Source organism: Lissotriton vulgaris, chromosome 6 (assembly GCF_964263255.1).
Source record: "Lissotriton vulgaris chromosome 6, aLisVul1.2, whole genome shotgun sequence".
NCBI lineage: Eukaryota > Metazoa > Chordata > Amphibia > Caudata > Salamandridae > Lissotriton > Lissotriton vulgaris.
Genome location: NC_141694.1, coordinates 594,489,846 through 594,505,024, shown reverse-complemented (window position 1 = coordinate 594,505,024; position 15,179 = coordinate 594,489,846). Strand labels below are relative to the sequence as shown.

Genomic DNA, 15,179 nt, shown 5'->3' with positions numbered 1-15,179 from the left:
TAAATATTAATACGTTTAATATATCTTAACTTCAAATAAAATTATTTTTGTAAATGGGATTTTTTAAATTATTGCTTAAAATAATATATAAAAATAAAATGTGTTTTCCTTAAATATTAAACATTTAAGTTAATATGTGACAAAATTTTATTTTATTAATTCGAGCATGAAAATAAATGTAAGCAATCATTTTGCATCCATATTTTATATTAAAACCTTTTTATAGGTTTATTTAAATAATAACAAACTTTAATCATTTTCTGCATGCTTTCAAATAGGAAGATCTCTGCCACGATGAAGGAACTCTTCACCTATGTGTTAAACATTATGAGAAGTAACTTTGCACTCAGAAATTCTGGTGTATAAGGTTCCACCCAGGGTGGAGATACGTCAGTCTGCACCTAGGTAACTTTATACTAGGAAATGGTGAATTTTCAAATAATTGCAAAGTTACTATTAGCTACAGTAGTAAATTTACACATGAGTAAGTGTACACTAGTACATTTTTCTTTGTAAATAGGGTTCTATTTAAAAAGAAAATCCTTTATTTATCCAGTTTCAACATATCAATGACAACCATCAGTGCAGCCCTTACTACAATATTCACAGTACATAGCGAGCAACTGGAGGGGTATTCCATTGCATTAACAATAATAAATTTGCAGGAGGCAATCGACCAGTGACATTACAGTTAAACATCCAAGGTACACATCCAAGTACAGCCTAATGCAAAGGGCCAAAGGACCTCTAAATTTCCCATGCGGGTGCTCTCCCCATTTAATGGTGTATCTGCAGGGGCTGCAAATCTTTCCACCAGGGCCACTCAGGCATCCACGTCGTTCAAGCTGTGTATCCCTCCTACTGCGTTTCGTATGGAATTCCTCCACCAAAGACCTCATAAAGCTCTATTTGTTGCCTCCAATTTTAGAGTCCTTCATATTTACTGTACACTTTATATAATAGTTTATTAATCTGCTGATGTCATTTTATTTTCTAAGTAGTCATGAACCCCCTGAGTAGAGTAGGTGCCATGGGCCCCAGGGGTCTGTAGACCCAGTTTAAGAATCAATGCCCTAGATACTTCTTTCCCCACAATGAATATATTTAAATTTGTTTACAGTATTCAAGATGAAATAAATGCGATCCTCTCTCAACTTCTCCCGTAACTCATGCATCTGTGGCTACTCTACTGGCAGGAAGTAACTTCTCCATTGACTTGCATTGAAGTGATAGATTTTTTCAGCAGGAGAAAGCTGAAATAAAGCCATTTTCACTTTTAAAAAATCAGAAGCTCCCTAAATTGGCCTTTGATAGCCAGATTAGGACAATCCTGTCCCTACAGTTCTGACCTTGAAGTTGCCTAGAAGGTGTGTAGGATTCTAGAAATGACATATCGCCTTATAGCATGTGCTGCTTCACTACACTTTCTTCCGCTCAATAACAGTTACTGGATGAGCATTAAAACGAAACAGAAGGTATAAAATACATGAAACAAGACATTTCTTCAACGTTGCTTCACAAATATTTTAATCAATAAGCATGTTTTTTTATCCGTAAATGTAAGTTACGAAGAGTGTACTGCTAGAAAAAAGATCCCATACAGTAGATTTTGCTAAATAAACACCTCAGCAAAAAAACTATTTAAAGAGAGATTTCTCTCAGCAATTAATTTGCATGAACAGTTTTGATCAAGTGTTATAATGTTTGCACTTCACGCTGGTTGCAGAGTTTGCAAACCTCACAAATTTATATTTGGTCTGCTCCTTGTGTATCTTTCGTTGAATCTAAACTATTTTCTTCCAATGTTGTGTTTTTCTTCCAGTGGTTTATCCCCGGGTTCTCCAGTGTCTGGATCTGCCAATTATCTCCAGTACACAGTGCCAGCAGGCCCATCCCTACTACTACACAGCCAACATGGTGTGTGCTGGATTCATGCAGGGAGGACGGAGCTCCTGTGGGGTAAGAAAGTCATTCCGCCCTGCTCATGCCTACAGTACAGAACTTCATGTCGATTGTTAATTTGAATGAGACATAAGGTTGCAAAAGCGCCATTTTGCTGGAAACTGAAACAAGTTCTAGCTTTGTGACCCAGCATGCTTATAAAACATTGTTAAACCGGTGTTGTTATTTGCCAAGGAGAGAAAAGTCCTGCCCCCATTCTACTTGTGACAGTTAAGAGTGCAACTCAACCACTGTTTATTACAGCCCATGGCACTTGTAATACAGCAGACAAGATATCTGTCCAATTTTGACAGATCTTCCCATCTGCAAGGAATATGCTAAGAAGGTTTTACTGTAGATGAGGGTCTTTTTACTTGCTTTCTCTTCTATTTTCATTGCCTTTTCTCAATAGAAATTAACCTACCAATATTGTGATCATTTTGTATTTTAGATACAGCTTATTTACCACAACACCAAACATTCTACATATGCAACCCTTCACACCCCCTTCCTTCACAATCAAAACAGATAAGAATGTAATTAGCAGAATTATTAAAAGTGAAACAGGAAATTAAAAAAAAAATATGGAATAAGTCTGCCTATTGTGGGATAGGGAACATGGAAGGGACATGCATTCAAAATGAACTTAAGTTGATCAACATATCCAACTACGCAATGGTAAAATGAGCATTAACGAAAGGCAAATGTAAATACAAACATGTTGCAAACATAATCTCATAAGGCGAAGAGAGAACCAACAGGTACCATACGCATGTACGTACAAAACGATACACAACAGTTTAATGACAAAATCCTTAGACTTCACAAGACTAGTTATACGTCTCTGTGGAATCTAAGTTGGTGCTGGTCACATTCAACTTCAACACATTCATCTGTTCCCACACCCATTTTCTAATGCACATTGGTGGACTTGGAGTCGGGAACCAATTAACCGAAGTTCTTGTTCCACACCCATCCATCCTTGATAATTATTGCAAGTTCCTTCACTTCTTTTTTTAAACAGATGCCGCAACACTGGAAAATCTTTTCTGAACATGAGCAGGTGCCTTAACAATCGATCTGTTGCAACATTTGCCTATGCTGCTATATTTCTTTTGCACTTCACGTCTCACATCCACAACACTGCCAACCTTCACAACATCAACACTTTTTTGATATATCTGTTTCTTGCTCAATTTCGTTCTGACATCCCTGACCCTTAATATAGTGAAAGGTGACATACCTGTGCCTATATGAGGTGTGGTTCTGATGGCTCAAATCATATACCTCATCACAGACTTCCTTTCCAAACCAATTACCAACGCCAAATGCAAGCTGATTCTTAATAATACGATTATTTCTTTTCACCAACCCATTACAATGGGGATGATATAAAGACGTTCTGATGTGTTTTATGTCAGACAGTTTTGAAAATTCTTCCATTTACCTCGACACCAACTGGGTGACATTGTTGGTCACCGGAACACTTCTTTGAATAGATCAATGACTACACCAGTATTCACACTGTCCTCAAATTTGATTTCATGCCGCTTAGCAAAATAGTCAATTAATATGCCAGCATATTTTAGTGTGCAACTGCATGCTTCTGATATGTCAAAGCGCAGTTTGTGCCATGTCAAATTAGCTGTGGTTAAATTAAATTAATTAATTGTGTGCTTATATAGCGCTGGAATCACTCCCGAAGGGGTACCTCCGCGCTTCGACCGCTGCGAAACCCTTCCTGGCTTCCCTGAGAGATGGTCCCTTAATGGGTATCTCCAGGGTGAGACCAGGCATCCCCGGCAGTCTGGTGGGGCCGTTAGTGAAGATGCGGCAAGCTAGTGCCCATAGTTGCCGAGTGTGATCGCTGATCAGAGTGGGCACCGAGGCGAGAGAATTATCGAGTCCGCTGACCCTGGTCCAGAAACCTGCCGCATCGGGAATCGAACCCTGGTCCCGGGCCGTCCTCTGCTCTCGGGTCTGCCGCCTCTAACCAGTGAGCCACACCACTTCACGTTATGGGGGTAACAGGACTTGTACCAGTCACCTGGGTCTCAGCACTCATGACTCACACACTACACTCACAGACAAAACATTCCACAGCATGTCAACCCCTAGCCACAAAAAATTGACAGGTATTCATGGCATAAATACCAACATTTAAGTTAGAACCTTGTTGCGCAACTCCGACAGAACTACCAACAATCCACACCTACGCAAAACACCATTAACAACCGGCAACTCATCTGAAGCCCTTAAATATGGAATTAAGTTCCCCTGAACTTCTTTAGCAGGAGGCCAATGGCTGGCAACAAATTCCTGCACATTTTGTATGTCAACTGCTAAGGCTTCCATCCACGCTTCTTCAGGAAGAGCACCATTCATAGTAACATCGATTGAACTCACCACTCATACCCTTTCCAAGTCATCATACATTATTTTCAGCTCAGACTCACATAATAGTAGTCTTGACAAACAATCAGTAAATGCATTCCTGGCACCAACCACGTAGTCTAAGTTGTTGTGAAACACTTGCAGTATATTGTCATTTGGCAATGCTTATGGTAGCTCTTCCACCCTCACTAGTGCTAAATTGGTCTACCAATGGTTTATGGTCCATTCTTAGAATAAACATGCTGCCCCACACAATACTTTGAAGTACTGCACACCCCACCCAAAGCAAGAGCCTCCTTCACTATCATGGAATAAATAGTCTATGTACCTCTCAAAGCCCTTGAAGCATATGCAATGATTCCTCAGCAACATTGCTCCACTTCTGCATAAGTATGGCCCCAAGGCCCAAATTGCTGGCATCAGTGGAAATGATACATGTGTCATTAGTATCGAATGGCTTCAGAGGTCATGCTATAACAATGTCTCATTTAATTGACTCAAACACCTTGTCACACTCATTATTGTAAATATACGTTACATTCTTCTGAAGCAGGTCCCTTAAGCATGCTGTCCTACTTGCAAAATGTCCCACAAATGTGACGTAATATTCTATTAAGTCCAAAAGAGACCTAAGTTGATCCCTGTTGAGATGTTTAGGATCCTTCTCAATTGCTTCCAGTATTTTGACTTTGGGTTTTACCCCATCCGGGGAAAGTGTGGAGTTATCCTTCTTTAATGTCAACCCACTAGATCTCAGTATGTCACAGTATGTATTTGGTCCTATTCAGATTTATCTTGACCATACACCAAGATATCATCTTGAAAATATGTGACTCTGGGAAAATCTTTGAACATTTTACTCAACAATCCCTGAAAAAGATGTAAGATGTTTGGATTCTTGACACAACTCTACCTGGTGGTAAGCAGTTGACACATCCAATGATGTAAAAAACACCGCCCCTTTAAGGGCTGGCAACAGTTCATTAATATGGGGCAATGGTTGGTGATCAACCTAAATATTAGCGTTCAGTTGCCTTTAATCAACACACAACCTCAACGACTTATCAGATTTTGCAGACTTCAATAGGTTCAAAGATCCCCTGATCACACAATTTCCTACGTTCAGATTTCAGCACATTACTTAGCCGCAAAGGTACTTAGCACACCACGTGAACAACTGCCAGGGCAAATAATGTGGTGTTGGGGACTCTTCAATTTACCTAAATGTCCTTACCCACTCACACTCACCAATTCGACCGATATATGCACTGCTTAAATCATACATTCTTTTCATTTAAATAACCGTATTAAGATGACTTGAATCCAATACCATGTCCAAATCACCCTGTTCATTCCATCCTGACAATTCAGAGCCTCCCTTGGTGGAACTGCCCTCAAACTCCAACGTGGCATCAAATTGACCCTTAACTTATACTTTCTTTCCCCCATGTAGAAATATTTCAATGTGTGAAGCTCGTAATTGTATCCTGTGAAACCCTTTAAATCCTTTACATTCAAACGTGTGAAAGGAGAACCAGAATCCACCATTAATTTACTGATCTTTCCATTTGCAGCAATTCTACACTCTGGAGGTAGACTTCTGTGACACCCATTCATAGTAGATAAACCTACAGTTTCATCATGCCCTGGAGAAGTTAGCGTTAATATTCAATTGCCATCATCCTCAGACAAGTAATTCTCCAATGACTTTATCATTGTTGAACTATTCTGTTTCTGCCCTGAAATTGATTTACATACTACGGCGAAATTACCTTTCTTGCCGCACTTAAAACAAGTTTGGTCTTGTGCCAGGTGGACTTGGTGCTGGGATTGACCACTTTATGTGGAGCCTTTCCGCTTTCTATCTTAGATGATTGTCTATCAGATTGTTTAGAGATCAGTTGAACCTCAGTTCAGCAAAGGACCCCCCCTGCACCCCTGAAATATAACTTTAAGTACATTTTTCACACACACATGCCCCAAGGGCATGTGGGTGTGTAAAATAGAACTTTCAAAAATGCACTTTTGTGCATTTTTGAAAGTTTTCGCAAATTACCATGAAGGTCAACTTCATGGTAATTTACCTCTCCCTATTTGCGAATTTGCAAATTTAAAATGTTCATGCATTGCATTTAAGAAATCTCAAATTGCGATTTCTTAAATGCAATCGCAATTTTAGAAATCGCAACATGATTGCGATTTCTAAAATTGCGAAAAACATGATGCATCCCAATTTTGTCAATTGCATTCGCAAACGGCCGAAAATTGCGATTCGCACCGTTTGCGAATGCAATTCACAATGATGCATGTGCCCAAAAGTTTCTGAGGCAGATTGGGCACAGATTCATTACCCAACAGCACAAAATGGTTGCCAGTTGGAACGTGGAGAATGCATGCCAAGCAAAGCTATCATATTTAATGGAAAGCTTCTTAATCTATCACAATGGCTGCTGGCATCATACACACAACTTGTGTTTATGGAGGCAGTAGGGCATGGAGGTGTGGCTCAGGGGTTTTCATTCCAGTGAGAGGGAAACACGCGAGTCGCCATAAATTGCCACAGTAGGGCACCAAATATGCTGTGGGCTCAGCATTGACAACAGCCCGCCACCAATGTGCTGGTCCTCAACTGTGCTAACAGATACTGCTGCAGTCCGGCACTTCAGTGCACCAAACAAAGAGATTCCTTCTGTGATGGAAAGGAGTAGACTCACTGGAGAAGACTGACAGTTCAACCCATTGCCACTGAAAAATGTGCACTGCGGTAACAGTTAACACTCATTGGCTTTTCCTAGGCCCAGAGTACGAGCACAGGCAGCCCTAAGTACATTTTAATAACGTTTCTTTTCTGCTCAAGTAAACCTGATGCCACCATTAAGTCATATTTTACAAACTAAGCAGTTTGACATTTAACATTTCATCTCATAAGTGCCCTTAAGGCACCATAAACAAGGGACTTACAGAAAGGGTAAATGGGCCCAATAGGGAATTCTAATGTATAGTACATGATTTAGAGGGGAAGCACAGACACTTTAGTTCTGTTTAGCAGTGGTAAAGTGCACAGAGTATTAAAGCCAGCAAATAAAGTGTGCAGACAAAGGCTAACATTGGAGTGACCATGCAGAAAAGGCGCATTTGCTACACTAACTAAACTAGCTTGTATGTAGGTCGAGAGACACTGGCACCACAATTATCTTTCCGAGGCTAAAATGGCTTGTAAGACTGGCCACAGAAATGCAAATCTCCAGTCAGACAAGCACCGTCGAAGCATTATACTTCCTGACTGCTAAAAAGCAGCAGAGCATCCCGTGAAATGTTTAGAATCATTAGGGATTTCTCCAGCACATTGCATTTGCAACAGCAGATCGCCCCTTAACCGGCTTTTTGCATTTCTCTATCTAATTTCTTCCGATACCATTTTGATTGTTATCAACTCTTTCAGTTGAGTCATCTTCAGTCTCCCTGCCTAGTGATTTGACCTCAGTTCCTGCACAGGTGCTCACCAAATTCAGTCATGTCTCTCTTGAGGAGACAACAAAAACTATGATCATCAGTAATTCATACTTCGGTCTGAGCCCCGTCTAGCCTAAATTTTTTATTCTACAAATCTGGTCATCAATACCTCAGCCTGCAGATTGGTTAATTACTCTCTTCTGTCGAGTCATCTCCCTGCAAACAAGAAAAGAGCTTTTACTCTTTCTCATTTGAAAAGCCCTTCTTTGACCGCTTGGTTGTTCGCAGCCAGTCTCGTCTCACTTTCACTCTTTTGTGCAAAGTTCACAAAGAAGGTTATTAACTCTCAGCTGATGAAGCTTATCACCACAAACTTGCTTCTCAACCCCATAAAAGTGGGTTCCTTGCCTCGCCTGGTACCAAAGCAGATTTTGTCTCTGTTCAAAATGAACCGCAGATTATCTTAAACAGTGGTTAATTTGTAAAAGAATGAGTGCTGGTGCCTAAAGCTCGTCTCAGAAGCCCTTGGCCGGCTGCCCGTTTATCTCACTCTTGCCAGTTCTTGCATTCTCATTTTGTGAAGCTTTTTCCATCATTCTCTTCAACCATTCCGTCCCTTGCTCGCTGTAAATTTCTGATGCATGAAAATAAGTGCTAGTCCCCAAACATGAGTGCTGGTGGCTCCCACTGGCAATCACCAGCTCAAATTAGGCACTGATCTTGAATGAATGAAAATAATCTCATAAAGCGCGCACATACATGGCGTAGCGCTAAAGGAGAGAGCAAGAAAAGAGAAGAAGAGGCAGAAAAATAGAACACTGTTAAGTCGGTAGTAGCGAACCTGGAACATACGGCAGGCTATTCGACTACGTTCGTGAACAGCCAAGATTTCAACTGCTTCCTGAATTGCATCAGGGAGGCTTGCCCTCAAAGCGAGAGAGGGAGTAGGTCTGATCCTGGATCAAGGCAGAGTTGTCGCGCTCATCCTTTTGTCCCTCTACCCAGCCATCAGCACTGTGTCTTGCCACACGACTTGACAGACTTGGAGGGATGGAAGTGCGTGGGAGGATTTGAACTAAATTGGTAATTTTTAGTAGACCACAGCAAAGACTGTTTCACATTTCCTCTTCAGCCAGGGAGACTTTATGCAAAGTTCTGCAGGGATCATCACTGAACCCCATGCTATTCAACATGTATGTAATGCCTCTTGCAGGGCTGATTATGGAGCGTCATCCCTCCTGGATGTGTTATGGAGACAATAGTGATATCATTCTCAGGCTAGATGGCAACAGCAATGCGGCCACCTCCATTGTTAGGGTGTGGCTGAGTGAAACTGTCTGAAACTGAATTCAGATAAAAGCAAGGTGATAGTCCTAGCAGTCCACCTAAGATCTATTCCTCCAGCGTGGCCTGATTCTCTGGGGCCTTTGACCTTTGCCTGTTAAGAATGTTAACAATCTGGGGGCTGTGTTTGATGATGGACTCTGCTTCAAAACATACTTGGCAAAGGTCACATCATTTCCTCCAACTGAAGATTCTCTATAAGATTGTGTCCTTTTCTATAAACGCCAGGTACTCAACCTCTATCAGGACGCTGCAAATGCTTCATCAGCTTCCAAAACAAAATCAAATTACTTTGAAAGGCTGTGTCTGTGCGTTAAGACCCTGTGTGAATCAGGTCCTTTGTTTTTTTGAAAAGTGGTCCCAAAAGGTCTCTTCAATCCAGGTCTGCCTTCCTTTTTCAAATCCCTAAAATCAGGTTAGGTTAGGTTAGGTTAATGACATTTGTTAAGCGCATGGTTGCACAGAGAACAGTGCGTCCCCGCGCTGACAGCCCTATCTACATCTCATCAGCTGGATCACAGAAGGAGAGCCTGGCCTGCTATGCTGAAGTTAGCTTGGGGAAGAGGTTGGTTTTCAGCCTCTGTCTGAACCTGGTTTCAGACGGCTCCATCCTCAAATCGATGGGTAGGTTATTCCAGTCATTGCTGGCATGATGTCTAAAGGAACGACCTCCCATCCTTGCTCTATGTATACGAGGCGCCACTAAAAGCATGCTGCCCATCGACCTCAGAGGACGTGAGGGACGATAGACTGGAAGCAGGTCCTGAAGATAAGGAGGTGCTTTTTTGTGAGCTATACGGTGGGTTATACACATAGTTTTAAATCTGATTCGTTCTTTTATTGGGAGCCAGTGGAGGGAGCGTAATGCATGTTTCCCAGAGGCTCTCCTAGGGAGGTTAAGGACCAATCTAGCAGCTGCGTTCTGGACGCGTTGTAACTGTGCTAGGCCTTTTTTGCTGAGTCCGCATAGAAGGGAATTCCCATAGTCTAGGTGGGAGGTGACCAAGGCGTGTACCATAGTTTTTCTGGAGCTGGGGGGCAAAAGGTCCAGGACTTTCCTCAGGACCTTCAGGAGTCCATAGCATTTTCCGGCAACCTTCTCAACATGATTGGTGTATGCTAGCTTAGAGTCGAGAAGAAAGCCAAGGTTTTTGACGGTGTCTGCTGGTGCCGGGACCAAGCCCAGTTCCGTGGGCCACCAGGCAGAGGTCCAAATGGAAGGGCAGGGGCCTACAATAAGAACTTCCGTCTTATTACCATTGAGGCGGAGACAGTTTTGTTTCATCCAGCCGTCAAGTGCCACCAAGCAGGCCGAGAAATTCTCAGCGTCCACAACTGGATCACGGGATAGATTGATCACCAGTTGTGTGTCGTCTGCATAAGAGACTATTGCAACACCATATGACTCCACCAATTTGGCAAGGGGTTCCATGTACAGATTAAATAGAGTGGGGCTCAGGATTGAGCCCTGAGGAACCCCTTGCCTGAGACATCTTACACTAGATTTACATGGTGGGCAGTGCACTTGAAATCTCCTGTTGTTAAGGAAGGAGACCAGCCACTCATGTGCAGGACCGGTTATTCCCTTTTCATTCAAGCGGTCAAGTAATACGGGGTGTGATACGGTATCAAACGCCGCACTTAAGTCCAATAGGACCAGTGCGGCCGTGTGACCCTCATCCGCCTTACTTCGTAGCAGTTCTGTCGATAGGAGGAGGGCGGTCTCTGTCGAGTGTTTGGCTCTAAATCCCGATTGAGACGTGTGAAGGAGCATGTTTTCCTCCACAAAGCTCACCAGCTGTCGGTTGACCAATTTTTCTACTACCTTCGCACAGTAGGGGAGGAGGGAGATTGGTCTCAGGTTGTCTAATTGCGTGATGCTTATGTGGGCTTTCTTTTTTATTGGAACGACTTGGGCCAGTTTCCAGCTATCCGGAACTGAACATTCCTGGAAAGACAGTGAAGCCAAGTTACCTATGTGCTTCGCTACCAACAGGATATGATTTCGAAGAATTCTCGCTGGTACTGCATCAAGGGGAGAGCCTGAGTGAATGTTCGATAGGATATTGATAAGCTCCTCAGTTTGGGGAACCACAAATTTCCTAAGTTCTTCCCTAACCTTCTTTCCGCAGTTAGGGTCGGGATTTAAAGTTTCAGAGTTAGTCTGAAACGATGCATAGATTTTTTCTACCTTCCCTATAAAGAAGTCTGCGATGTCATTGCATGACTCAGTCGTGGGGGGGACTTCTCCTGAACTCGCTGGAGGGACTGAGAGTTCTTTTAGAATCATAAAAAGCTCTTTAGATGTGTTCTCCGCACAGTCTATCCGTTTATTATAGTACTCTCTTTTAGCTTTCCTGATCTGGTTGTGGTAGAACCTTAGTTCACTCTTATAGGCTTCGCGTAGTGAGGGGGCATATTCCACTCTCCATCTACGCTCCATGGTTTTGCACTTGGTTTTAGCGGCGCGCAGCTCAGCGGTGAACCAAGGAGCAGATTTCGTGCTCCGAGCCATGGCTTTATGAGTCCAAGGGGCTACATTATCCAGCGCACCTTGCACCCAATCTTCGAATATCTTGTACGTCTCTACCAAGTTGTCGCTGAGCTTAGGAGGGTTCTGTTCAAGGGCTTGACTGAAAGCGTTGTGGCTGAATTTTCTCCAGTCCCTGCGTCTAATGACGGGAGGTTTCTGTAAGGGCCCCCTGTTGGGAAGTTTCCTCAATTTAAATGGGATCACATAGTGATCTGACCACAGAATCTTAGTCGGAGCAGAGACACTTATGTCTTCCCAGTTAGTAAAAATTGGGTCCAACAAATGTCCTGCTTGATGAGTGGCTCTATTGTCAGCTAAAACAAGCATAAGGGTTCTGAGTTCATTAATTAAGGAAGCGGCCTCCCTGCAGTTGACATCGTCCAGGTGCACGTTGAGGTCTCCTACAATCATAAATTTATTATGGCGTAAAGCAGAATGCGTTAGAGCTTCCAGGAGGCTTTCAATGAACGCAGTGTCTACACCAGGGGGACGATAGATAAGGTAGCCCTTAATGGTGCAGTTGGGGCTCACCGTGATAGAGAAAAGTCCCGCTTCGCATTTATTAATGGGAGTCGGTTCAAGAGAGACTGGTAAGTCACTATTGTGAATAATGGCTATCCCTCCCCCTCTTTGATCCCCTCTGTTAATGTGAAGGATATTGAAGCCGGGAGGAAGGGCCTCTAAGATATCAGGGATGGATTGATCATCCAGCCATGTCTCTGTCAAGAAGACTAGGTCGGGTTTGTCATCTAACAGTAGGTCATAAATGTTCAAACTATGGCGTTTCATCGATCGGCAGTTTAGTAATAAGGCAGATAATTCGTTACCTTCCTTATTCGTCGCTTGGTCTCTGAGGAATGTATGTCCACATCCCACACACTTCAGGGGCCATTTTTCCACCTGCAGCATGTGTTCACATTCTGGCGGCAGCCTCTTATTCAGCTGTAGTAGCGTCTGCCTTGTGTAGTTTAGAATTCCACGTTGTTCTAAAATGGTTTGGACAGGGGGACGGGGCCTGGGCCGCTGCAGGTCGCGGACGGGCGCAGACGGGCTTGCCTTAGGCGCGCCCGTCCGCGAAGGGAAGTATTTCATTTGGGCATATCACTTGCCTTACAGACAGTCATTCAAAATACTCACCTTCAGAAGGTGTATAATTTATGACATACTTCTGTATATGTCCAGCACCATTATTATTATTATTATAACGGATAATAATGTTTATGATAAGGTCAATTATTATTATTATAACCATAATAATTATTATGTTTTTAGTATTATTATTTATTATTATTATTGTTACTATTATTATTGTCGTTGTTATTGTTGTTTTATTTATTGATGTTATTGTTGATTCTGTGGTTGCACCTTCTACTTTACTCATGTGGGACGGCACTGCTTGGCAGCTGCTGGTTTTGAACTGCGACAGCAAGACTAATGAAGACAATCTCACAGGGATGCCCCTTTGCTGAAACAGAAGCGGTTTCACAATTCACAATTCACATGAAACTCTTCACGCCGGCATAACACAGATTATGGAACAAATGGAAGGCTAGATTCTTATTTCACATGTAAATTTTTTTTTTAAACGGACAGTTAATGTTTATCGTGGTGTGGCATTTCTTTCCCAGGCTTCTGGAGACATATACAACCCACTCATGCTTTAACTATTGCTATTTTATCATGTTGCGAGAATCTTCTGGCAGCTGCAGACCTTACTGAGTTGTCCTTCTGTGGGTTATTGAATGATAATGCAAATTTTTTAAATAAATCTTTGCATAACAAAAATGGTAGTTATAAAAACGTATTAACTTGTCAAAAATTATAATGCTAATGTAAAAGTCCACTCTTAGACCATTCCTCCCTCGATAAGAGGGCGCAATAAATGTTTTTACACCAGGGGATGTCTGTTTTGTCAAGAAACACAAATTACAGTATCTAATGGCAAATGCTGGGGTTTCTTTTGCAGGGAGACTCAGGAGGACCCCTGGAGTGCAACGGACAGCTTCAGGGTGTTGTCTCTTGGGGACCTAGCAAGTGCGCCTCGAAGAACGCCCCAACTGTATACACCAAAGTCTGCAACTATAATGCGTGGATCAATCAAGTCATATCTAATAATTAATGCTTTGACATTATATAAGCACAACTAAAAACAAAAAGTCGTTCTTTCACCCAAAACATTGTCATAACAAATAATGCATGTTCATAATATGGCCATCTATAGTCAGGCCCACTGGAATTATGCAGCAGGGAGCACCAGTTTATGTGCCAGGGTATGCTAAATTATGAGGCAAGAAAAGGCAAACTGTGCAGCATAATGCAACACATTCTTTAGATACTGTTCCTTCATTATTTTCTAGTTTCTACACACGGTAATACTGTCCGGGCAAAGATTTCTCCTCATTAGTACCAGTTTAACAACAAAATACAGAAAATAGCAACCCAAAGATGACCAACTAACCTTTGAAAAGGGCCTGCGCGAACCACTTCACCAAGTTTTTACTAACTTTGTATCCGGTTGATCGAGAAACACATTTTTTGGGTTAAAATCAGCAGATTATGCAGCACATGATGGATTATTTGGTAATTGTGGCAAATCCATACTTATGCGGAACAAGCTGCGCCCACGTAATCGCATACTTCCAGTGGTCCTGTCAATAATATGCATGAATCAGTCAACATATGATACATCGGTCGCCCCACGAGTTGAACCAGAATGCTTTGCACCCGAAGAAGCCAGAAACTGGCTATCAAATATATGCGACAGGGGACTGTGGTGAATTTTTAATCCAGCTGAAAGTGATAGAAAGAGCTGTAACAAGTAAAGTGTATCAAAATCTAGTGCCATTTGCAGTCTGGAGATTTCTGCTGTCGTTCACGCTTATAGTGATAGTGTAACTTCCAGTAAATTGTACACTGTATCTAATAGTCCCTTCCATAACAGCGAAACTTCTATATGTTCAGGAAACTACACGATTCTCTGTACTTCCTTAATAAACATTCAAGTTGCAACAAAAAATTCTGTAGACTATTCATTCGCCGAAAACCCATTACCTTGTGTTGTAATTTTCTTGCACCAACACCACAGCACCATGATAGTGTAAATTATTGATGTCTCTTGCACTAAAGTCTTGACTTTAATCTCATACACTAAAGGTTGGTTGCATTTTGCAATTCACTGTTGCTATGGTTGTTTATTTTTCTACGAAAGTCACATTATTGCTTTTTTTCTATGTAAATCATGCTCTATCCTTAGCTTTCCGGGTAGCTACATCAACACATGGACGCTGATTCATCAAACTGCCAGTAGTAGGAGTGACATCACACACCATATAACCTTAATGAAATGTCAGGAAGTTGCATAACCTATGACCCCAAATCCACCCTTGAAGTGATGTCACATGATAACATCACACTAATTGACATTGCTGAAGTGCCATAATGACTGCATGATTACTATAACAACACAGAACAGACTAATGCCTACTTTAGACACCACTTATTAGGTTGCTGACAT

The 15,179-nt window shown here is 42.0% G+C and overlaps 1 protein-coding gene across 1 annotated transcript in view; it reads left to right on the top strand.

The window, feature by feature from the left end:
* The window catches only part of LOC147707748 (trypsin-like), a 31,066-nt gene extending 16,385 nt beyond the window's left edge, over nucleotides 1–14,681 (top strand). The window contains exons 4-5 of the mRNA XM_086926604.1: nucleotides 1,823–1,959; nucleotides 13,632–14,681. Coding sequence (XP_086782730.1) covers nucleotides 1,823–1,959; nucleotides 13,632–13,784 — 290 coding nt within the window. The 3' untranslated portion in view covers nucleotides 13,785–14,681. The remainder of the gene's footprint in view (nucleotides 1–1,822; nucleotides 1,960–13,631) is intronic.
* Nucleotides 14,682–15,179: the final 498 nt, after the last annotated feature.